Source organism: Penaeus vannamei, chromosome 20 (assembly GCF_042767895.1).
Source record: "Penaeus vannamei isolate JL-2024 chromosome 20, ASM4276789v1, whole genome shotgun sequence".
Taxonomy (NCBI): Eukaryota; Metazoa; Arthropoda; class Malacostraca; order Decapoda; family Penaeidae; genus Penaeus; species Penaeus vannamei.
In genome coordinates this window covers 34830770-34856399 of record NC_091568.1, presented here as the reverse complement: position 1 = coordinate 34856399, position 25630 = coordinate 34830770, and the positions used below count along the sequence as shown (strand labels likewise).

Here is a 25630-nt window from a genome sequence, read left to right as displayed (position 1 = left end):
GACGTATTCATTTCATCCTTCTTCTACTTCGCCCCATCGCATCCACGACAGTCCTTCAATAACCTCCTCTTTTTTCCTCTCTCTCTCTTCCTCTTCGTCGTCTCCGCAGCTGGAATTCCGCCTGGACGAGAATACCTTCCAGATGTATGTGAGGGACATCGAGAAGGAGTTGGCAGGCGAACAGAACTCCTACAACAAGGGCGAGAATGTAGAAGCCATTAGACGTAAACATGAGGTGAGGGTTGGTGGTGGTGGTGGTGGTTTGTGTTTGTGTGTGTGTTTGTGTGTGTGGGGTTGTGTGAGTGTGTGTGTGTGTGTGTGTTGGTTTGTGTGTGTGTGTGTGTGTGTGTGTGTGTGTGTGTGTGTGTGTGTGTGTGTGTGTGTGTGTGTGTGTGTGTGTGTGTGTGTGTGTGTGTGTGTGTGTGTGTGTGTGTGTGTGTATGTGTGAATGAATGAATGAATGTGTTGTTTTTTATTTTACGGCTGTTTATATGATCGATATCTTTATGGAAATATAGTAAATGCAAATGGAAGTTTATGTTTTGTATTTGCAAACTTTATACCTTCATATTCGTTCGCAAGTTGATATTTGCTTTACATAGTAACGCAAGGGCAGTTTTAAGAACAGTGCTCTCATAATTGTTCGTTTTTCGACAGGAATTCTTCGCTGAAGAATTAATTTCCCGTATTGAGGAGATTCTCGATAACATGGATGTCACCAGTCGAGAATATGGAAACAAGGTAAAGTCATAAAAAAGTTTTTTACTCTATATTATTACATATAAAATAGTGATTGATTGCGGGTGAACGAAAATCAATGCATTTGTAAACGTATAAACTGCACATCTATAATTATGGGTGCTATGTTGGTTCATATATAGCCGGTACACATGAAATACTGTCTATATTTTACTTTACTTTTTTTTTCTTTGCTAAACGAAAATTAATCACCTAACATAACCTCTACATATTATAATAACATACCCGTACTATGTTACCGTATAGCACATACACTTAATAACCTATTGATATGTCCTTACCGTATAAAACATATACTTAATAACTTATTGATATATCCTAACATTATAGCACATACAATTAATAAACTATTTATATATATCCTTTTAATTTATGCAGAAGAATGACAAAAACCTGATCGAAGACTGCCAGAAGTGCACAGCTCAGTGGCTTGAGCTCCAGACCCGCGTTGGCACAATGGCCTCCCAGCTGGACCAGATTCCCGAACGGTGGAGGGAATACGAGTCTAAGTGAGTTTTTTTTAGGTTTTATTTATTAGTTTATTTGTTTGTTTATACATTTATTTATTTATTGAGAGAAAGGGGATTTTGTTTCTTGATTTGGATATTGGATTTTTGTTTTCGTGGTATATTTAGGTATTAAATTAAGTATTATTTTGTGTGTGTTTTTATGGGTGGAGGAGGTTCGGCGTGTTACTTTTTATTTATATTCTGTATTCTATTTTTTTCGTGTTATTATTATTATATTATTTTTCCTTTTCTATAGTTCCCTTGTTTTTGTAAGAGTAGGAAATCTTCTTCGATTATTATTTTTGCCATGTTCTGTTCAGCAAGGTCTTCGAGGTAAATAATGCTTATTAAATTATGCATGTTATCCCTGCAGAGTGGAGGAGACAGTTGCCTGGATGGATGGTGTCAATGACTGCCTGAAAGGTATCAACAAGGAAGCTTCAAATGCTCAAGCCTATGAAGAACTGAAAGACAGATTTGTGGTAAGGATTTTAGTGTAGTTTTCACATATTTGTTTTATTTAATTATAAAATAAGAGACAACAAAAGCTCTTCGTCCTTGGATTGTTACTGCAGTTGCATTTTTTTACGTTTTTTTTCTTTCTTTTCTTTTCTCAATAGACCATGTGCGGGGACCTGGAGAGCCGTCGTGAGTCCATGAAGTGGCTGGTGCAGATGCTGGACTCCCTGATCACTCACATCCCGGAGGAGGACGGTCAGTACGAGCAGCAGAAACTCGAGTCCCTCATCGCTCGTTACAAAGCGCTCGTTCCCACCATCGAAGCCGCTTTGGTGCGAACGGAGACTTACGCCAAGTGCTACCACTACCGAGAAGATATTGATAAGGTGGTGGGTACTCTGGAAGACGTGAGGAAACACTGCGAGGAGGACGTCCACCCAGAGACCCTCGAATCTCTGATGCAGCTGATTCGCGAGAGGGAGGTGATGGTGAACCAACTCGAAAACCAGAGAGACAACATTTTCACTACCATTCAGCGGGGCAAAGACCTCTCCAGAGATCACAATGCCCCACTCTTTGTCAGTGCTATGTTGCAGACTCTTGAAGCGAAATGGACTGAAGCCTACAATGGTTCTGTCGAGAAACTGAATAAGCTCAAGAACACACAGAAGGTCTGGTCAGACTATACTGAACAGAAGAATGAGATCCTTAAACTTATGGCTCAAGCAGAGCTCGAGCTGTCTAATGTGATCAGTCGCTGCAACCCCCAGGAGGTGGCCAATGAGCTGAGCAGCAAACAGGAAATGAATGAGCACCTGAATGAGACCACAGACCAGATGCTGCGAAAATTGCACAGCCATTCCACCAATCTTGTCAGACTTGCTGATCCAGAGAAGAAACCTTTGCTGGAGAAGGAAGTTGTTGAAATTGAACAGCGTATGCAAACAGTCATTGATACAGTCTCACAGAAGATTGAATACCTGGAGCAGCTGAACATAAAGTGGATCCACTTTACGGGCACCTTGCAGGAGATGAAATCATGGTTAGCAAATGCCCAGAATATACTAGAACGTTTAGTTACTCTTGAGATGTCACCAGAAGACCGACAGAATCAGACTATTGATCTCCGAGCAAAGATCAACCAGAAGATGGCTATCATAAAAACACTGGAGGATGAAGTTGAAGAGTTAATGGAGGGTGAACCATCTACCGAAGCAGTTCAGTTTACTGGTGAACTTGGTGACTTAAAGACAAGCTTGTTAACACTTAATAAGCACACAGAAAAGCATTTTGAGACTGTCCAGCATGACCTCACTCACTGGCAAGAATATCAAGTAGGTGTACAGGAGATCAGACCATGGCTAGAAAATGCAGAAACGAAAGTGGCCGTGGGCATGGCAAGACCAAATTCCATGCCAGAGGCCATACAAGCACAAGACACAGCAAAGGAGTTTGAAAAAGAGTGTGATGAGTATCTGGAGAAACTTCGCACGCTGTCTAGTAAAAGTGCTCAAGTGGCCCGAATTTGTTCAGTAGTAGATGAAGTTGATGCTTATCATTCAAGGTGGACTGCTGTTCATGATGTAGCACTTCAGTGGAGTGAAAGGACAGAGTCTCTCTTGGCTGAATGGGAAGACTTCAACTACAAATGTGATGCTGTATCCTCATGGGTGCATCAGATTGAAGAACGAATGGAGACAGTCACTGAATATGCTCCCACTGTTTTACGACTCGAAGACCGAGTCAACAACCTGAAGGACATGGACAAAGAACTGGCAGAAAAGCAGACAGATCTTATCAACCTGACTGCTATTGGAGATCACATCTCTTCAGGGATGGGTCCAGAGGGAAGTGCCTCTGTCAAGTCTACAGTAAGTGAGCTGAAGACTATGATCTCAAAATTAGGGGATGAAATACGAAAATTGAAGAATGAGTTGTCAGATGTAATGGTTATTCGTCAAGAATTTCTTGCCAAGGTTGACAAGCTAGAAACCTGGCTTAACGGCTTTAGTAATCATCTAGATGAACTGGAAGATATTGATGTTGATGAATTAGATGGGAGTCCAGACTTGGTGCATCGCCTGCAGCAGGAACACGATGAGAAGCAGAGTGAAGTAACATCACTGGCTGAAGAATGTCGTGATGTTGGGGATCGATGCACAGGTCGAGACCGTGAAGATCTCTTTACACAGTTTGATGATGCAGAAGCTCGTTTCGAGAATTATGGGCAGGTAGTTCAATCCAAGAAACCTGCCATTCTTAAGTGGCGTGACTTCTGGGAGTGGCAGAGCAATACTGATGATGCCATGAAGAGCATTAGCCAACAGATTGATGCCAAGCCCAATCTCAATGATTTAGAGCAGATGAGGAAAGAATTAATGAATCTTCGTGAACAGTGTCGTTCATGGGAAGATGAAGCATCATACATTATGGACTTGTGTAGAAAAAGCTCAACAACCATCAGAGATCCCGACACTGGATCTGCTATTGACATTGAAACTAAGGTTCAGGAGTTCAGGAAGAGGATGGATTCTTTGGAAAGCAACCTTGACAACCGACAGGATCAGCTGCAAGCAGTGAATAGTCAGTGGGAAGCTTTCCATCGTGTCAAGAATCAATTAAGTGAGTTCTTGGATGGCATTACAAAGAGAGTTACTGATAAGGAGTTGATGCAGAGTACCTATTCAGGTGTACAGCACTTATCAGAAGCTGTTGAGGGTGCACTGCAGGAGATGCAGTCACAAGGTAAGATGAAGGACAAGTTACATGACTTGGGTCGTGCTCTCATGTCTAGTGACTCCACCCAACTTGTCTCTGTACAAAATGCCCTCACAGCTGCAGATGGGAACTGGGACCGTGTGCAGAATATGCTGTATGAAATGCAGACCAAGTTCACGAGCATAACTTCCCTTTGGAGGCAGTGCACAGATGGGCGTGAATATTTACAAGCTGCAATTGCTGAGGCTCATCGTAACAGTGACAAGCTGGATGGTGTTCCATCAGAATCAAATGTTGCTCAAAGTATGATGAATCTTTGCAAGAAAACCATTGATGCTTTGCGCAGAACTAGACCACAACTAGAAAGCTTTATTTCCAAGTCTCAGCATCTGAGCCAACAGCTCGACAGTGAAAAGGGCTTCACCTCTGCTGATGTGAGAAAACAATCCCAGGAGACTCAAAATAAATGGCAGAGTATGATGGACTTCCTTAATCAGCGCTCACAGAACCTAGAGGGTCAACTGGTGCTCTGGAAACAAATTCTCCAAGGTCGAGACGAGATCCTCACCTGGCTCAGTGATACCTGTGAAGCTCTAGATGAGACACAGATCACCCATGAAACAGAAGCAGCCGCAGAAAAATTAGAAAAATATAAGAACGAGCTCTCAAACTATGAAAGTCTCTTCCGTGGGCTTCAGAGTAGTGCCAAACAACTGGAGTCTCTGAACAACTCATCCTCCTTGACAAGGATTGAGGAAATCCTTAGCACTGTAACAGCCGAGTTTGAACAGACTGAAGCAGTTGCCTCCAAACTCGGTGCATATCTTGAGGAAATGAAGGAGCAGGAGACGTCAGTCTATGAGGATATTAGGGATCTCAGTGAGAATCTGTCTCAGATTCGTGATCGTTTGATGAAGTGTGAAGACATTACTGGAGATGATAAGAAGATTTTGGTCCGCTTAGAAATTGCCAAGAAGATCGAAAGAGAATTGGAAGAATATGATGATAAGATCAAGGAAGTTAGAACGGCCATTGAAGAACTAAAGGCAGGATTTAAAGGTTTTGAGCCAAGTAAACTTGTTAAAGAATTTACTGCACTGCAAAGGAAATATGAGGGACTTATTGGACAAACTGCTAAGGCATGCAGGAGTCTCCAGTATGTTATTGAAAAACATTACCGAGACAGACTTTCAGATCTGCAGAGGTTTTTGGCTGTCCATCAAGAAAAAATTATTTGGTGTCAGGCTGAGCCAGGCAGTGATAGATATGGTGTGGAAGCCAAAATCTCTGCACTGTCTGATGTCAAGTCAAGCCTCAAATTAGGTCATGCAAAGAGACAAGACCTCGAAAAATGCCGGGAACTGTTCGAAAAAGTTGTGGCAGCTGACCAGCGTGAAGCCATCCAAGAGGAATGTGAAGCAACTACCTCTGAAATGGAAGAACTAAGCACACGCTTAGAAGAGTGTCATGTGTCACTTACTCGCCTGTTAGAATTGTGGCAACAGTATGAGCTCATGACTGAAAATTTGAGCTCTTGGTTGCGTGAGGTTGAGGCTCGTGTACGTACTGACACCATGAATCAGATTGATATGACAATGGTCCAGGAAAAGATTGAAGAAACTGAGAATCTCCTTGAGGAAGTCAATAGCCATGATGATGAGGTCTGTGAACTCATGGAGAAAACCGAAGAGCTGATGGAAGTCAATCCTGAATGTAGGGCCAGAGAGTATGCCTCCCAGTTGAGAAATAGGGTTCAGGCACTTGTCAAATTCTGCAATACATTCCTTAACAAATTAAATCAGTTGACAAGTGATCAAAAGTTGTATTCAGAGACGATTGAGAAGATGGAGGAGTGGCTGAAGGATGCAGAAGAGAAACTCCAATCCTTCGAAATGATGACAAGTAGTGGAGGAAAGCCTACTCTTGCATACCAGTCAAAATTGCAAAGCCTCAAGTCCTTTGTGGAAGAGAAGAAAAATGGACAGCAGCTACTCAATGCTGTTGTTGAACACGGTGAGGCTCTCTTCTCAGCCATTACTCCAGAGGGCCGTGAACAGATCAGAACAGACTTGCGCACTCTCAGGGACACATGGGAGGCTCACTTGGATAGAGTCAATCATCTATACAAACGTGTGGAGGGAATTATTATGCAGTGGTCTTCCTTTGATGACAACTTCACTCAAGCTTCAAAATGGCTGGAGGAGATAAAGAGGCGAGCAGGAACAGAGTTTGACCTAAAACCAACTTTGTCTGACAAGAAGGCTCAGTTACAGCAGTATAAGTCTGTTTATCAGGACATCAATTCTCACGAAAGCATGATATATGGACTGAAGGAGAAGATTGAGTTCTTGACCGATGATGAGACATCAAAGACAGTAGATGACATGATCGACCAATACAGAGAATTAGCCGTTACAACCCAGCAAAGGATTGGACGGTGTGAGGAGATCATCCTGCATCATGAGAGCTTCTTACACAACACAGAAAAATTCCGTGATTGGCTCACTTCACAAAAGGCAGAGCTTGCATTATGTGCTGATGTGTCACCAGAGAGCAGCGATGTTGAAATGAAGATGGGCATCCTAGATACCCTTGAATTGGGTGAGGCAGAGGGCCAGGGCCTCTTTGATCTCTGTAGTGAGAGTCTGCAGCTGACCCTGAAAAATACAGATGCTTCAGGTCATGCCTCCATCATAGCAGATCTAGAGAGCCAAGAAAGGGGCTGGCGTAATCTTCAGTCTGAAATTGCAGATGGTAAGAGAAAAGTTGACGGCATCATGTCTCAGTACAATGAGTGTGAAGAGGTGGTGCAGGCACTGAGAGACTGGCTCAAGAGCATTGAAACCAAAGTCAAGGATCAGTCTCTCAAGAGCAACCTTGATGCAAAGGAAGCCCATCTTGACCGCCTCCGTAAGTTGGAAGAGGAGATTGTCAAAAAGGCTCCCGAGATCAATGATGCTCTGACCCAGGCCCAGAGCATGGACAATGAGGGGAAACATGCTGTCCAGATCTCCCAGTTATCTTCTCGTTACCAAGCACTCAAGAACGTTCTGAAGGAAATGATGAGTCGTTATGAGATGTTCATCCGAGAGCATCGTTCCTTCCTTGAAAAGTATCAGGAGTGCCTGGAATGGGTAGAGGCAGTGGACCTTGATCTGCGTGAACATGCAGAGGTAGTGGGAGACATGAAGATTCTGCAGATGAGACGCAATAAAGTTGAACAGTTAATAGAACTCAAGTCAAGTCAGGCCAACAAGGTTGATGCTGTACTGGAGTTGGGTGAGAGGCTGTATGCCCACACAGCTCCCGACGGCCGTGAAAACATTCGGCAGATGCTGCGAGAGCTGCGTGAGCGCTGGGAATCATGGTGTGATTCAGTCACCAATGCTGGACTCACACTTGATCAGTGTCTGCAGCAATTCTCCGATTTTTCTGGTGCTCAAGAACAGCTGACCCGTTGGCTGCGTGATGTTGAGATCGCTATGCAGCAGCATACCGAGCTGAAAAGCTCGTTGCAAGAGAAGACTGCACAATTGCAGAACCACCGCCTTGTCCACCAGGAAATTCAAGCCCACCAGAGTCTGGTGGAGATGGTGTGTGAAAAGGCCCAAACCCTTGTCAACCAGACCCAGGACAAGACCCTCAATGTGTACATTCACTCCATCAAGACACTCTTCCACAATATTGTGCTCAAGAGCCGTGACCTGTTAGATAAACTGGACTTGTGTGTGCAGGACCATGCTCAGTTCAACACTCTCTGCAAGAGTTTTGGGGACTGGCTGAACCTGCAGCGAGACCAGCTCCATCTGTGTGCTGATGTGTCTGGCGAGAAGTCAGACCTTACCAAGAAACTGGACAACCTTAAGGTAAATAACTTTTGTTTGGTCTTCTTATTAACTCCATTCTTTTTCTTCTATCTCTTGAAAGAACTTAATTTGTGACTAAATTAGAGATTCTAATTCATTAGACAATCTTTTTTCTTATCATTTATTAAATCATTTTGCGTTGCATGCAGGTAACTGAACCTTATTGAAATAGCCTAGCTTTTCTGTTAATCATAACAATAGTTCATGTCGAAACTACAAGTCTTCCGTTGTTTCTTTTTTAAATGTATAAATAGCAAGCATTGTAACTCTTTCTTCCAGAGGGTAGAAACTGAACTAAACACCTGTTCACAACTTGTTCCAGTGACACTTATCGTTGCCAAGGTAACAAGTGTGCCGGGATTGCATGTCCTGACCCCTTAGTGTTAACTTTGACCCTGATAGTTGCCGCCCCGCCCTCTCGCTTCCCCACCGCCCCTCCCCTAGGACCCCCTCGTGCCGGCACCTGCGAGTGACCGCGGTTTAGTCTTCCCCTGGCCTTCCCCGCCCTCTTTGACGACAGCAAGGAAGGCCTCTGCCAGCGTGCGCTCAGGAAGTTTGTCAGATGATTATAGCTAGATCAAAGTCTTGCAGAATAATGAGAAATTAATTATTCACCAAATTAATTATTCACCGTGTCAATACAAAGTTTGATATAGCAATGCTACAGAAAATGCTGTGCATTTGCGATTCCTGTGATTGCTCAAGACACAGAAAGTGTGTTTTTTCTCAGCCCCAAAACTTCCTGGAAGCACCATCTGCTTTTATAGAAGTCAGACAACATTCTACACGGCACTGCTTTCCAGGGTGAAGAATGCCTGGTGATGCCTTTCCGGAGGCTGTCACACCCAAACGATACTGCATCAGAGAGACACCACATTTCTCATGTTTTCATCCCCTGTTTTACTATTCCCCTTTCTGGATATGATTACATTTCTTTTTTAGTTGATTTTTAAAACCAGGAGAGTGAACGACATATTTTAAGGGACTTCAAAATCTCCAGAATGACCGAAATACCAAATCAAAACACTGATCCTTCCGCCATTCTTGCTAAACCCCAACCTCCCTTTTTTTAAACCCCATAAAACGATTATTGTTATTTGCCTTCCTTTTAAAACGATGATTGACGATGCCCAATAGACTAAGTTCGGGATCAGTCAGAATAATGTTGCCCTTGCATGGTGAATGCCCTTTCAAAATGGAAATTATTTTGTTGTGTCGTTTTCATTGTCCACAAACACGAGGTAGTATATCGATTATAAGGAGAACAAGTAATGATGGACATGGTTTAGCTTTATTCAAAGAATACAGGACACCAGATGTGTATGATTTCGTTGTTTAGTGTGTGTGTGTGTGTGTGTGTGTGTGAGGGAGAGAGACAGGAAGACAGACAGAAACACACACACACACACACAGACCGAAACAATGAGAGAGAGAGAGAGAAACAGACTATCAAATAGAAACAGTGAGAGAGAGAAAAAAAAACAGTGAGAGAGAGAGACAAAAGCAGTGAGAGAGAGAGAGAGAGAGACAGAACCAATGAGAGAGAGAGAGAGAGCGCGCGCACAGAAAGAGAGCTTACTATCACGAGAACACGAAAGATATAAGGCAGCTAGTTTCGCTAAGAAAAAATAAAGAAAATAATAGACAATAGGCATAGACGCACCGCTGATAAAGCTATGCACACGAAATAGAATAGAAACACGATATTTTTTTCCTTTTTTTTTGCTTTTATATTCGTTGTCTGTTTTTATTCTTCATATTTATATATATACTAAACTCTGATGCTAATGATGATAAAAATTGTAAATGTGAGTTTTACTAATTTGTTATTTTATCCCTCCTCTTCTATCTCTCTTTCTTTGTCTATCTACCAATCTCTCTCTTCTTTTCTCTTTTTACACATCTACCTTTTATCTCTGTCTTACATTTTTCTTAAACCTCCTCTCCCTCTTCTTCCTCTTTTACTCCCTAATTTCCCTTTCTCTTCGTCTCTCTCATCCCCCCTCCTTTTTACTCCCTCCATCACTCTCTTCGTTCCTCTCCTCTCTCTCTTTTTTTTCTTTTTTTTCCCTCTTCACTCTTCTCTTTTCCTTCATTCCCTTATCCTTTCTCTTTTTCCACTCACTCCCTCTTCTCACTCCCTTTCGCCTCTCTATGTTTCCCTTCTTCATCCTCCTCTCCCTATTCCCCTTCTCTCCCTTTATCCCCGTTCTCCCTCTTATATCTTTCTATTCCCTTTATCTCCCGTTCTCTTTCTTGCTTCTTTCCATTCTCTTCACTTCCTTTATCCACCGTTCTCCTATTTCTCTCCCTTCCCTTCACTCCCTCTACTATGCAGGACCTGGACACAGTGCACGGTTTGGGAGACAAGAAACTGATCGAGCTCCGGACCCTGGGGGAGAAGGTCGCCCTGAGCACGTCGGAGCGGGGCGGGAAGGCCCTGCGAGCGACCATCACCTCCATGGAAGACGCCTGGAACCTGCACCTGGCTACCGTCGGTGAGTGGCTGGGAGAGGACGTCGGCGGGAGACGGGGTCGGGTTAAGGAGCTGAGGGGGGATTTTTTTAAGATTGTTTGTGTGATAGCTTTTGTTTTCTTTTGTTGTTTATTATCAGTTGATATTTATCTGAAAATCTAATAACGCAGAAGGATAAAAGTGCGGCTCTCTCCTGCAGGCGACGTCCGCGAAAACCTGAACCGCACGCTGGAGCAGTGGCACCAGTTCGAGGAAGACCTGGAGCGTCACTCCGTGTGGTGCCGCGAGCTCGAGTCCTTCTTCAAGGACCAGCAGCCGTGTGCCACGCTGGAGGAGAAGCAGGCGCGCATCGAGGTGCTGAGCCAGAAGCGCGAGGAGGTGGTCCGCTACGAGCGCGAGATCGACGTGTTCGTGGACAAGAGCCACGCGCTCGTGCGCATCTCGAGCATCGACCGCCTCAAGCCGCTGATCACGCAGCTGAGCAACCGCTACCAGGCGCTGCACGTGCTCACCAAGGAGGCCGTGACCAAGTGGCGCGGCGTCCTGGCCGACCACGTCTCCTACGAGGAGAAGTTCGACGAGAACGAGAAGTGGCTCGACACCATGGACGAGTCGGTGGAGAGCCTGCTGAGCGAGAAGGACGCCGAGAAGAAGGAGAGCAAGCTGCAGCACCTGCTGAGCGAGCGCGAGCAGGCCACGCACCGCCTGGGCTCCATCACCGCCCTCGGCGAGAGGCTCTACCCCGACACCGCCACCGTCGGCCGCGAGAAGCTGCGTATGGACCTCAGGGCCATGCGGGAGCGCTGGGAGAAGATCGAGGCCTCCATCGTGGAGCAGCAGCGCCGCCAGGAGGCCCAGACGCTGCAGTGGTCGTCCTTCTCGGACAGCATCCAGGCGGCGAGGAACTGGCTCGACAACATGGAGAAGACCATCGTGGTGGACCCGTCCAACTGGCTCTCCGTGCAGGAGCTCCGCTCGAGGCTCCTCAAGCTGAGGGTGCGTCTTGGCGCTCACTTCGCTGTTATAATGATGATAGGTCGTTGAATTGATAATGAAAAACTAATACACATAGAGGATCCGAACACCCCCCCCCCCCCACACACACACACTTACATATCATTCCCTTCCTCTCCCTTCCAGACGACCCTTCAGGACATCACCTCCCACAAGCGAGTCCTGGACACGGTGAAGGAGCGCGCGGGCTACCTCCTACAGGCGTCCCCGAGCAACAAGGACGTGATGGACGCCATGGCCGAGGTGGAGGCCCGCCACGAAGCCCTCGCCGCCAACACGCGCAAGAACATCGAGGAGCTGGAGTGGATGACGGACAACCTGAGCGCCCACCAGGAGCTCTACGCGACGCACCAGGAGTGGCAGAAGGACATGTGGGAGAAGCTGCACTCGCAGACGGGTGAGCAGGGGGTCGAGGGGGAGGGGAGAGGGGACTATCAAGTTACGGGTTTATCGAATTCTTTGATGTTCTGATATATGAATCTAGGGATAACTTGGAAAAAATTGTAATGAAGGAAACATGTGTAGCTTATTGCGACGTCACAGGTTACAGCACAACCAAATCGAGTAAAAAAAAAAAAAAGAGAGTGAGAGAGAGAGAGAATATATGTATTTATACGTATATATATATATATATATATATATATATATATATATATATATATATATATATATATATATATATATATATATATATATATATATATATATATATATATATATATATATATATATATACACACATATATATATGTAAACTGATATATATATATATATATATATATATATATATATATATATATATATATATATATGTATATATATATATATATATGTAAACTGCTATGCCATTAACTCAGCTTCCGGTTCCCGTCTCTTCCTTTGCAGACTATTCAGGCAACAAGGGGATGTTGCAGCAGCGCCTCGACCGCATTGCAGAGCTCGAGGACGCCAAGAGCGACGGGCGTAACATGATCGCTAAGATTGGCTCCCACGCCCACCAGATCCTCGAGAAGCTCCCCGCCCGCGGCAGAGAGACCACGGAGAGGGAGATCAATAATATGAAGTCAGTGATGAGGACGAGTTTTTGGTGTTTCTGGTTGTTGTGATTGATAAACAAAGAAGAAAAGAGAGAGAAATGAATGATAGATTAAAAGCTTTATATGGCTGTATATGGCTTATTCATTTTTATCATTGGACTGAATCATCTCTTCTTTGCCTCGCCCTCTTTTATTACCCCCTACCACCTACCACCTCCTCCTCCTCCTCTTGCTCTTCTTCCCTCTTCACCACCACCGCCAACTCCTACTCCTCCCCCTCCTCCTCCTCTTCCTTTTCTTCCTCCTCCTCCTCTTCCTTTTCTTCCTCCTCCTCCTCCTCCTCTACCTCTACCTCTACCTCTTCATCCTCTTCCTTCTCTTCCTCTACGTGCACCTCTACCTCTTCCTCCACCTCCTCCTCTACCTCCACCATAACCTCTTCCTCTACCTCTCCCTCCTCCTCTTCCACCACCTCTTCCTCCTCCCCTTCTTCAAATCCCCCCCTCCTCCTCCTCTTCCCATTCTCCTCCTCCTCTTCCTCTTCCCATTCTCTTCCCCCTCCTCCTCCTCCTCCCCCTCCTCCTCCTCCTCCTCCTCCTCTTCCCCCTCTTCCCCCTCCCCCTCTTCCCCCTCCTCCTCCTCCTCCTCTTCCTCCTCCTGCAGGTACGAGCTGGCCAAGTTCGCCAGCACCCTCGCCGACGTCAAGCACGGGCTGGAGGAGCGCCTTCAGCAGTGGACCGAGTACGAGAGCACCTTCGACCGCATCATCTCCTGGCTGAACGAGTCCGAGGCCACGCTCAAGAACTACGGCCCCAGGAACTCGCTGCAGGAGAAGACCGAGCAGATGGAGCGCTTCCAGGTGAGGGTGCGGGAGGGAGGGAGGGGTGAGGGCGGGGGGAGGAAAGGAGGAGGGAGGGAGGGGTAGGTGGTGGGAGGGGAGAGGGAGGGAGGAAGTTAGGGGGAGAGAGAGAAAGAGAGATAGAGAGAGAGAGAGAGAGAGAATAATTTAACAGTTATGCATTTAGTATTACTGTGTGTGTGTGTGTGTGTGTGTGTGTGTGTGTGTGTGTATGTGTGTTTGTGTGTGCGTGTGTATGTGTGTGCGTGTGTGTAGCTCAGACTAGGCGAGATACGTAGGTAGGGTAATTCAGTAAATTAACACATAGCAAATATAATGCCACATCAAGGCTGTAATAAATTTATAATTTCATAATGGAATGATTGTAGTATTAGCATAATTCTGACGTTTTTTTTAATTTATTTCGTAGATAGTTGATTATTGATCTTAGTGTTGTTTTGTGAACTAAATGAATTGACGATTAGATTTTTTTTAATAACCAGATAACTTCAGTGTTGTTTAATTGATTAGTGTTTCAGTGAAATAAATATCTTCCCTTTGACAAGTGAAGAAAATTATGAGCACAGGTTCCTCCTTTCACACTGACTGATGATGGATATGTGTCTTCTAAATACTTTATGATTTAAGCTTTTTAATGTGTAAAGGTAGATTTAAAGACGATGCATGACGTCATTGTTTTCCTGGAGACGACGTGTATGAATGACGTCATCGCTATTACGTCATCATCAGATGGGTGCAGATGAGCGCCGTAAACTTTCAGATATAATTATGAGAATGATTTTTAAAACTTCATCTGATCATCAGTCAGGAAATCCGAGAGGGAGAACCTGGGAATCTCTCATTCTCTCAGAAAAAAGAAGCAGAAAGAAAAGTAAAAGAGAGAGACAGAGAGAGAGAAACAGTGTGACTAATTTCTTAACTAATCCCTAACCCCCTCCCCCCCCTGTTGATTTTAGGAGTTCCTTCGGGTAGTTGATAGCCGACACGTGCTAGTGCAGGAGTTCATTGCAATCGCAGATAACCTTGAACAAGTAAGACCTCGTCTCGTTATTATTGAAGTAAGTTTTGATCTCTTTGTGGTGAGAGGATGAAATGAGAGACGACTGACCTCCTTAGGCATTTCTTGAGGGAGATGGGAGGGTAGAGAGGCAGAGAGAGAGGAGGAGGAGGTGGGAAAATTAGCAAAGATTTGGAGAGATGGTCAAACGAAGGGGAAAGAATATTTGCATTGTTCTTTTCTCGGTGTGCATCGTCTCATTTTCTATAAAAAAAAATAAATAAATAAATAAAAAATGCAATATACAACAAAAGAAATGAGACATGTGGAATCTGGATTAGGAAAAGTGCCACGCAGATATGGCATCTCGGTGGCATTGCAGTGAAGCACCTCGCTAATAGGAAATGTACAATTCATTGCTTTTCCTTTAGAGAGATGCCGACGTGCCATTCACAACAACTCGAAACGAAATTTATAAAAAAAAAAAAAAAAAAAAAAACTGGGGGAGACACAGCCGCTCAAGGTAGCCCTCAAGTTGTGCCTAAGAATCGAGTGGCTCTTGGCAAAGCACGAGGCCATAGCTGTAACCTTTGACCCTCAACCCGCACCCGGGGTCACACCAGGGAAGGTGAAGGGAGGTCAGAGGGAGTCGTCCACCAGCGATCGATAAATTATAACCAAAAAAATTAAATAAGAAAAAGGTAAACATTGACAGGAATAAAATCAATACGACTCTAAATCATAAATAAACCAATTTATTACACAAGTCCAATGTATACTTTGTATCCACAAATTAATAATTCAAGATAGAAATGCACTTCAAACAAACACATACCACAACATACTGGATGGATTTTAGAAAATAATGATAAGTTACCCCTTCAACATACAACCTTAAAGAAAACGGTTCCATTTTCACTTTGTCCGTCGCGTCTATTTTGTTTCCCTTTCTTTTGTCTTTTTATTACTGTTTTTTATCATTGTTGTTTTTATTTCTTTTATGGCTTTCCTTTTATATCCTAAGATTTATATAAAAAGGAGCATTTATGTATCCTAACCGTCATACCAAATATCTTACTCGCCAGCACACCAGGCTTCGGTTGTGTTCAGATATATGTAGCTTTACTAACTTGAATTTATTCTGCTTTAGTTTACACTTGTTCAAATCAAAATATGTTTGTTTATTAATATAGCGGAATTTAGTGTAAATTTGCAGTTGACTTACCATTAAATATACAAGTACAGTTAGTTATGCATACATGCCTGCATAAACAATTGTGCATATATTCGCACATGCACTCACACTCTCACACACACGCACACACACACACGACACAGATATTGCATTCGCTCACACGCACGCACACAGAAGAAAAAGGAAGAAGAAACATGTAATTCAAAATTCAATATAAAAACAGATTAAACCGAAAAAGTGTCCTAATGACATGAATTTCAGCTGTATCTTCAGCCAACATATATTATGTTCAAATATTCATTTGTGTATATATAAAACATGAAATATCATCAAATATATAAAAAGAAAAAAGAAAAAAAGAAAAAAAGCCTTTTCTAACCACAAAGTTTATCGTCCCTCCCCCCCTCCCTTCACCCCCCGCCCTATCCCTCCCGCACCCCCCAGGGCCTGGTGTTCAGCATCATCCAGAACCAGGGCGAGATCGACAAGATGAGCGACGATTCCTCAGATTTGATGGGCGTTTCGGGCGACACGAGGATTTCCGTCAACGTCCAGCAGATTACCTCACGCTTCAAGGCTGTGCAAGTTACGGCTAAGGTAAGAGAAGGGGGAGAGAAGAAGGGAAGAGAATAGGAAGAGGGGGAGAAGAGAAATGGTTAAGTCGATGGATAGGTGGAGCATTGTTGTGGGCAAAGGTGGAAAAGATATAGGTGAAAATGTATGATTTTAGAAAGATTTTTTTTCACTTATGCATGTTTCACAGCGGATATGTTTGTTATTGTTATGATATATTGTTATTGTTATTACTTTATTTGAGTATATTTAGGTGGATTTTGCAATGATAATGAAAAAATCTAAGCATGTAACAGCTGATGTGTTTTCTTGGCTTCTGCAGGAGATCTTGAAGAAGTGTGAGGTTAGTGTGAGTGACCACAAAGCCTTCATCGACAAATACAACCAGAGCGTGGGCTGGCTTACTGCCGCTCAGGACAAGCTAGGAAAGTGTATCGAGATGCAAGGCGACAGAGCAACGTTACAAAAGCGACTTGGCATCATCAATGAGCTCTTGGCGGAGAAGCAGAACGCTCTCTCCCTTGTCAACAACACGGTGGAGCTCGGGGAGAAGCTCTACCCGACCACCTCCGACGACGGGCGAGAGGCCATCAGGATCCAGCTGGAGGACCTTCAGAGTGCCTTCGACGCGCTCTTTGACAGCTCCTCCACGATGGAGAGGGACTTGCAGAAGAAGATGGGCAGGTGGACCAGCTTTGAAGAAGCCAGCGAGCAGCTCAAGACGTGGCTGAAGGAAACTCAGGCACAGATGCCAGATGACATCGAGCTCAAGACAACCTTGGATGAGAAACGTGCACAGCTGCAGACTTACCGCATGTTGCTGCACGATATCCTTGCTAAACAGCAGACCATCCTCGACGTGCGAGACAAGGCCGAGAACCTTCCTGAGAGAGCCGACAGAGTCAACTCTTTCCTGGAATCAGCATCAGCTCACCACCAGGAAATGTTGCAGAGAATACAGACTTACTTAGAACGGTATGAGGCCATCGTAAGTGACCATCAGCAGTACTGCAAGGCTGTGTATGAGACACAAGAATGGCTGGATGCTACTCACAACACAGTAGAGATGTGGGGTGAATCCAGCAGCGACCATATTACCATTCGTGCAAATCTTGAAAAGCTTAAGAACTTGCAACTGAGTTTGCCAGAGGAAGAGCCAAGGATCCAGCAGATACGTACCCTTGGAGAGAAGGTCATTCCTGGAACGGTGGAGTCTGGACAGATCAATATCCGCACCCAGATCGACACCACCCAGCAAGAGTGGCAAGGTCTCATTTCAGCCGTTTCCTCAACTATTGAAAGACTCGAGGGCACGTTGAACCAGTGGGGTGACTTTGAGACGATGAAGGACGCCGCCCAGAGCTGGCTCAGAGAGACAGACAACAAACTCCATGCTGTCAACTTGAAGGCAACGCTTCCTGAGAAACAAGAAACACTGGAGATGTTGAAGGCCCTCCAGGGTGAGATCCGTGCCAAGGAGTTGGAGATGGACCAGCTGACAGAACGTGCTCAGAACCTGTATCAGAGCCATTCTTCCAGAGGATCGCAGGTCAGTGAACTCTGTGCTCGCTACCAGCAGATCTCCACAAGGGTAAAGGATGTGCACAGCAAGTGGCACCAGTATGTGAGCTACCATGCTGACTATGACAGCAGGGTTACAGAATGTCATAACTTCCTCGGAGACATCAAGAGAAAGCTCAGCTACTGCTCGGACCTGTCAGCCACATCACAAGATGACTTGGACAAAAAGATGGAAACAATTCAGGATTTGTTACTCTACAAGGAGGAAGGATTCTCCAAGGTGCAAAGCACTGTTGAGCTGGCACAGACCGTGCTGGCCAATACAGCTCCTGCAGGCCATGACCAGATCAATCAGGCAGTTGAGGAGTTGCAACAAAGCTGGAGTGCTCTTGCCTCAAAGATGGTAGAAACTAAGACGTATTTGGATGAGACACTTCACCGATGGGCAGGCTTCCTGGAAAACATCCATCAGCTGAACAAGACCATCGAGCATGTTGAGCACACACTCTCCGACGTTAGCCAATTCCAGGCAACATTGTCAGAAAAGAGGGCTCAGCTGGAGAGACTGAAAGTAAGTTTAACAGTTACTGTTTCGTCATAAAGAGTAGAAATATTACTTTTCATATCTGCTTCACATAAGGTTATTACAATGAAATAATTATGCTAATGTTATTAAATATTTATTTTCAGAGTCTAGAGGAAAAACTGCGATGTGAGAAGTATGAGGTGGAGAGCCTCAAGGCAAAGGCCTCTGAGATGATTGCCAGTGGACAGCAGGCACAAGCAGCCTCACAGGCTCAGGGCATTCTCAAGCAATTTGAAAATCTCTCAGAACGCATCAAGACCTTGCGTGCTGAGCGAGAAACTCAGTACCGTGACCACCGCCACTACAAAGAGGCCTACGATGATCTCCATGCTTTCGTCAACAGGACAAGAGACAAGATTCCAGCACTCAAGCAGAGGAATCTTGGTGACAGGTTGTCCATTGAGACAGCAGTACAGGCTCTGGATACCCTGCTCACCAGACAGGCTCAAGGTCAAATTCTGGTGGACCAGCTCCTCCACCGTGGGGAGGTGCTCCTCCACTCCACCTCACAGTCGGGCCAGGAGCACTACAGGAATGAGATGAGGGCCGTGAAGGAAAGCTTCGAGAGTCTTTTCCAGGACATTTCCAAGCAAAAGGAGAACCTCCAGAAGACAGTTGTACAATGGCGTGACTACAAAGACGAATATGAAAAGCTTTCCGACTGGCTGCAGAAGGCTGATGCCGATATGAAGGCATACAAGACGATGCTTTATGCCAGTATTGGGGAGAAGACACAGCAGGTCAATAATGTCAAGGTAAGAGTATACATTTGCTCTATTTATTCTTATCATTATTATTATTTTACATGAATGTGATTGTATATTATCCAACATAATACTGTAAAAAATATATACTTATTCGTCTCTTTATGTCTATTTTTCTACAGGACCTACTTGAAAGTCTTGGAAAACAACAAGTTCAACTGAAGAAACTAAATGAGCTCTCCCAGACGCTCCAGGAAACACACCTAGATTCTTTCGTACAAAACCAGATGCGGCACCTCAATTCCCGTTACCAGGTCCTTATTAACATGGCAAAGGATGTCCTTAGGAAGGTAGAATCAAGCTTTGACCAGCATCGCCAGTATGAAACCTACATGAGTAAGGCAAGAGAATGGATCGACAATGCTCGCATGGTTGTGCGGGACTGTGTCGATATGTCTCCTGACTCGGGCAAGGAAAGCCTTGAACGACACCTCGAGATGATCCAGTCATTGATGAGGAAGCAGGAGGAAGGTCAAGCCCTTGTTCACCAGACTGTCAACTGGGGTGAAAAAGTTCTTCGCAATACACGCTCAGATGGGCGTGATACTATTAATGACTCATTAGAGGAGCTTCAGAATGACTGGGACAAACTGATCAAGAAGTTATCAAGTGCTAAAGTGACACTGGAGACTAATCTTCTCCAATGGGCTGACATGAGTGCCTCTTACAGTAACATGCAGCAATGGATCAGTGAGAGAGAGGCCAAACTCCAACAGCTGACAACGGCCATGGCCTCCTCTTCCAAGAGAAGTTCAGGCTTGTCACACAGAATATCTACTCTAAGCATTGGAGAGCGCAAGGCTAACCTTCGCCGTACAAGCAGCATTGTTCAGGATATTGTATCTTTTGAACCAATGATTGAATCTGTTACTTCAAAGGCAACAGAAAGCCAAGCCAGCCAGGTAAAGAGCAATGCGTCAGAGATCTCGAGCAAATACCAGAGCTTGAGCAAGCAAGCCAAGGAACTTCTTGAGAAGCAGAAAGATATGGTAGACCACCACCAGGAGTTTGTAGATGCAGGTAACGAGTTCATGCATTGGCTCAGGGCTGCCAAGGAGAGGATGGCCAAGTGTGCAGAGCCAACAGGTGACAAGGATACCATCAGTGGTAAAGCAACTATCCTCAAGATGCTACAGAACGAACAAGAGGAAGGCCAAAAGAAACTAGACAAGGCCTTCCTCTTAGCTGAGAGGGCATGCAACTTGGCTGATGATGAGGACAAAGAAGTCATAGAAGAAGAAGTGGCATTCCTGCAAGACGAATTTGACACTTTCCTGTAAGTATTTTGTGTTTGACTAGACTTGTATTTGTGTAACAGATGTCACTATCTTAATGCTGCTGTTCTGATGCATCTTTTATAATGATTATTAATCTTTTTTCAGGGGTCAAGTGGGTAAGACAAAGAACCTTCTTGAAATGGGAATTGTCAAATGGACAGAATATGAAGATAAATTCCGAGAGTGTGAAGAATGGCTAGCCAAAATGGACGGCAAAGTACAGACTTACAACAAGCTTCAAAACACTGTGATGGAGAAGAGATCAGTCCTGGAAGAATTCCAGGCTCTCCTCCAGAGCATTTTTGACTGGCAGAAGACGCTGGATCTTTTGAACATGCGAGCCCAGCTCCTGCTTGAGACTTGTGCTGATTCCCGTGTGAGTAATGCCGTCACACAATTGACTACAAAATATAACACATTGCTATCACTTGCCAAGGAGGTGATGCGCCGCCTGGAGATGCACTTCCAGGAGCATCAGCAGCACAACCAGCTCTATAGCGAGTGCAATGATTGGATTGACCGCACCCGTAAGAAGCTTCAGGAGTGTGCTGGCGAGACCACCTCTACGGAAGAACTGAAAGAGAGGCTGGCCACAGTCAAGTCTATTAAGAGCACTCTGGAACAAGGCCAGCACAAGCTACGCTATGTGCTGGAGCTGAAGGAACGTGTCATACTGAACACAGAACAGGCTGGTGCAGCCACTATACAGGAAGATACAGAGAATGTACGCAAGGACTTTGAGAAGTTAATGGGCGATATATACAGCCTACAGCAAAACCTTAGCTCCAAGTTATCCCGACGTGAAGAGACAGATAAGATGCGTGAGACTGTCGTAGAATGGCTCGATGAACTCCACTCTAAGGCCACTGAGCAGGGTGTCTTGTTCAGTGAGCTGAGTGACAAGCGAGCTGCTCTTGAGAAATACAGAATCTTGTTGCGAGATATTGCTGCTCACTGTGATATGGTAGAACGCCTGGCAGCTAAGAAGAATGATGAGGGATATTCAGAGGAAGAAGTTGAAGAATGTATCAAAAAGTACGATAATATTAAGAAGTTGGTCATTGATAATATCAAGACACTGGAGGTATATGTAAGAGAGCATGAGGCTTACTACCAAGCTACAGTCGAGGCCAATGACTGGCTGAGGAAGCTCCGCATCACTGTGCAGCAGTATGCCGACAGCCATGGTGAGAAGAAGGAGGTCATTGAAAAGCAGCAGCAGCAAGAGGACATCGCTGAAGAGTTCCCTGAAGGAGAGGAACTCATTGACAAAGCCATTTCACTGAACAGATCCATCATGGCCTCGACTTCCCCAGACGGCCAAGACACACTGAAAATCGAGGCCGACACCCTTCGTATGGAGTGGGAGAACCTCCAGCAGATGAGCGCAGACACCCGACGCACAATGGAGAAGTGCCTCCAGGCCTGGGACGACTTCTTCGACTCTCACAGGGCGTTCAGCGAGTGGCTGACGGAGTTCCAGAAGCAGGTGTCACACTCCCCCGAGGAACCCACCCCAGAGGACCTCGAGAAATGGAAGGTACGTGATCCAACACAGCCCGCACAGCAGCCGTCTTTGTCGCTGTCTCTAGGTCTACACTGCTTATGTAACGTAGATTTGGATGGCCCATTCACGACGTAGTAAAGCCATCCTAAGATATGCATTGATTTTAGATCGTAGTTCTCAGTCTTTTTATTTTTAATTTTATTATTTTTTATGTAAACGCCGCATATTAATTTTGCATATTATTTCTGCTTCTCCATGTTTTAATGTATGCTACAATTATTTTGAAATCGTTAGTTCTTTGAGTCATAGCAGTGTAGACGACGAGTACTACTCACTAACCTTAGGGACTCTCACTAACATCTCGTGAGTCATTACCCCGATTCCTATTTACCCTAAATTTAACATCTTATTTCTCTCCCCCCTTCCTCATCTCTCCTACTTCACCTCCTCTAATCCCAACGCTCCCCCATTTGACCCCCGCAAAAAAAAAAAAAAAAAATATTCCCACGTGTCTAACAGCTAGGCCTACATAGTCTCGGCTTGCACTTAGACTTCGCAACGAGTTTTATTCATACGTAGTCGCTGTTAGGGTTCAGTTCCTCCTTTAATAGTCTGTGCTGTGTATTCTTAACCTTTTTTTGTCTGTGGCGAAGTAAAGTGTCTGTTGAATGTAAATGTTGAAGTTCCGCGCAGACCTGCCAGTTACTGTAAATAGTCGCTAGTCAGTGGAAATTACTAGGTTGTTACGGCAATTTTCGAGTAGATCGTAAATCCATGGTATTTGCTTCGTATTTCATCATTTCGTTTCACTAATCAAATTTCGCTAGTACAGTGATTTTAAACTAATATCGTTAAGTAAGTTCTTAAGGTGATGATATTTTAATAAACAATATATACATATGTGTGTGTGTGTGTGTAATGTGTGGGCGTGTGTGTGTGTGTGTGTGTGTGTGTGTGTGTGTGTGTGTGTGTGTGTGTGTGTGTGTGTGTGTGTGTGTGTGTGTGTGTGTGTGTGTGTGTGTTCTGAACACGCATATCCAAATGTACACTTGTACATATAGCTAATACACGCTATATACACATTTGTTACATAGAATATGTATATAATGGGTTCTGAAAAAGGAAAGAACCTTCCTTGGCAGGTCTGTATAAATTGTCTGTTTTATATCATTTTTGATTAGACATATTTTTGTATCACTTCAATGGATAATCTTTTTTACGTTTTCATTGAACATGCGCAATTTTCCTCTAATATTTACTAAAAATAAGTTATGTTAAAAAAAATCGGCGAGCTGGGCTTTTACAAGACAACAAAGTTACTTTTTTGTAATTAACTAGAAATATCGCCTAGTAAGTACATGTATGCACCCCCACCCTTTTTTATTTTTACTATTTACTCCTTTATTGCATCTCTATCTATCTCTCTATTTATCTCTCTATCTATCTCTCTATCTCTCTATCTCTCTTTCTTTCTTTCTTTCTTTCTTTCTTTCTTTCTTTCTTTCTTTCTTTCTTTCTTTCTCTCTCTCTCTCTCTCTCTCTCTCTCTCTCTCTCTCTCTCTCTCTTCTCTTCTCTTCTCTTCTCTTCTCTTCTCTTCTCTTCTCTTCTCTTCTCTTCTCTTCTCTTCTCTTCTCTTCTCTTCTCCTCTCTCTCTCTCTCTCTCCCTCTCTATCTATCTACCTATCTCTTTCTCTCTCTCGCTTTCTCTCTCCCTATCTGTCTATCTTTCACACTTTTTATTCATTTCTGCTTATTGGCAAAACTAGCCCCATCACCCCCCCCCTACTCCTCCCCTTTCCCCGCGCACTCCACCTCATTAATGGAATTCCATCAATTATTTCACTTCGCCATAACCCCTATTCGTCCCCCCCTATTTTTCATCTTTCCCTTTTTTTCTTTCTGGTGTCTTCTTTCTCTGTTCTGACCACGCTCCGTTCTCTCTTTCGTCTCCACACTCCTCTCCGCTCTCTGCTTTTCCTTTCCGCACCCTCTCCCCGTTTCCCTTCCACACCCCTTTCTCTCTCTCCTCGCCTCACTCTCTTTGTCTTTCCTTCCTTCTCCGCACCCCCCCCCCCCACCCCGCCGTACCCTTCCACTCTCCTTTCTCTCTCTCTCCTCTCCTCTCCTTCCCCGTTCTCTGTTTCTCCTTCCTTTTCCGCACCCCCTGTACCCTTCCACCCCCTTTCTCCTTCCTTTCCACTCCCTCCTCGCTCTCTGTCTCCTCTTCTCTCTTCGTACCCCCACCTCCCCTATCCCTTCCCCTCAGGACCCCCCAACCCCATCCCAACCCCCCACGTAAGACCCCCCTTTCTCCACGACCTTGTTGACTGACCTCTCTCTCTTCCCTCTCCACAACTGAAGACGTCTTTACAGGAGCTCCTGCTGGAGGCTAACAACAAGAAGACGGACCTGGAGATCGTCAACGACCGCTGCGAGGTGCTCATGGAGTACAGCGCCCACATGCCCATCAGGGACATGACGGTGCAGCTGCAGTCCAACTATACCAACGTCCTCACCAACCTGCAGGTAGGCCTACGCAATAATAATGTCGATTCTCTTTTTTTCGTAGTTTCCTTTTTTTCTCTTGTCTTGGAAGAGATATCATAATGGCACATTCTTTTGTACTTTCTTCTTCATTTTTTTATTATTTAATGACTCTCTTATTGACAAGTCGTATATTTTATTTTTCATATTTCCACTTATTCGTATAAGAATCATTACACAACCCTTTCCTTCCGGTGTTCCAAACATGAACATCCTATTCACCCCATTTGTCCAATCTGTCATCATCATTAACCTCTTTCTCCCTCCGTCTCTCTTCCTCGCCGCGACGCAGAGTCTCGTGGTGATCGCCCAGAAGACCCTCACGGACCACACCGAGTTCGTGACCGCCAAGGACGACTTCGAGCGCTGGCTCAACCGCTCCCAGGGCACCGTCAACGACTGCGAGGAGGAGACGGGATCGGAGGCCACGGTAAGAGGACCTTGAAGGGTCGTCTTTTTTGTGTGTGTGGGGGGGGGAGGGTAGAGGGGGGGGCTGTTTATGGAGGATGGGGTGCAGGGGGGTTGTGTTTGTGTGTTTGGAGAAGGGTGTTATAAGGATGGGGATAGGGGTGAGGGCAGATGAAGAAAGAGAGATGGGGATGGAGGAATACAGGATAAAAAGATTAGAAGAGAGAGAGAGAGAGCGAGAGGAGACACTGATAAGCACATCCCCGAAACAACACTCACCGCCCACCCACTCACTCGCAGGTCCGTGACAAACTGGAGACGGTGAAGCTGGTGTCCACCCGACTCTCCGAAGGGCAGCACCTCCTGGGCGTCCTGGCGGAGGCCTACACCCGCGCCCTCAACGTGACGCAGGTAGACCAGCAGGAGCTCATTCGCACGGAGTTCACGAGACTCCGCGCCGAGTGGGACCAACTCAACATCTCGCTCAACTCCACGCTCTCGAAGCTCAAGGTGAGGCCGTAGTTTTTGGTCAATTTCTTTCTTTTTTTTCGTTTTAATCC

The 25630-nt window shown here is 44.9% G+C and overlaps 1 protein-coding gene across 1 annotated transcript in view; it reads left to right on the top strand.

The window, feature by feature from the left end:
• Nucleotides 1–25630, top strand: part of LOC113823000 (Muscle-specific protein 300 kDa) — a gene marked incomplete in the record, with an annotated part of 352771 nt that overhangs the window by 133253 nt on the left and 193888 nt on the right. The window contains 20 exon segments of the mRNA XM_070135434.1: nucleotides 110–235; nucleotides 658–741; nucleotides 1138–1268; nucleotides 1642–1750; nucleotides 1889–8311; nucleotides 8591–8653; nucleotides 10650–10809; nucleotides 10987–11783; nucleotides 11928–12198; nucleotides 12687–12864; nucleotides 13502–13697; nucleotides 14654–14728; nucleotides 16334–16486; nucleotides 16785–18554; nucleotides 18674–19324; nucleotides 19456–20609; nucleotides 20716–22150; nucleotides 24480–24644; nucleotides 24955–25092; nucleotides 25371–25580. Of these exon segments, the coding sequence (XP_069991535.1) occupies nucleotides 110–235; nucleotides 658–741; nucleotides 1138–1268; nucleotides 1642–1750; nucleotides 1889–8311; nucleotides 8591–8653; nucleotides 10650–10809; nucleotides 10987–11783; nucleotides 11928–12198; nucleotides 12687–12864; nucleotides 13502–13697; nucleotides 14654–14728; nucleotides 16334–16486; nucleotides 16785–18554; nucleotides 18674–19324; nucleotides 19456–20609; nucleotides 20716–22150; nucleotides 24480–24644; nucleotides 24955–25092; nucleotides 25371–25580 (14289 nt within the window).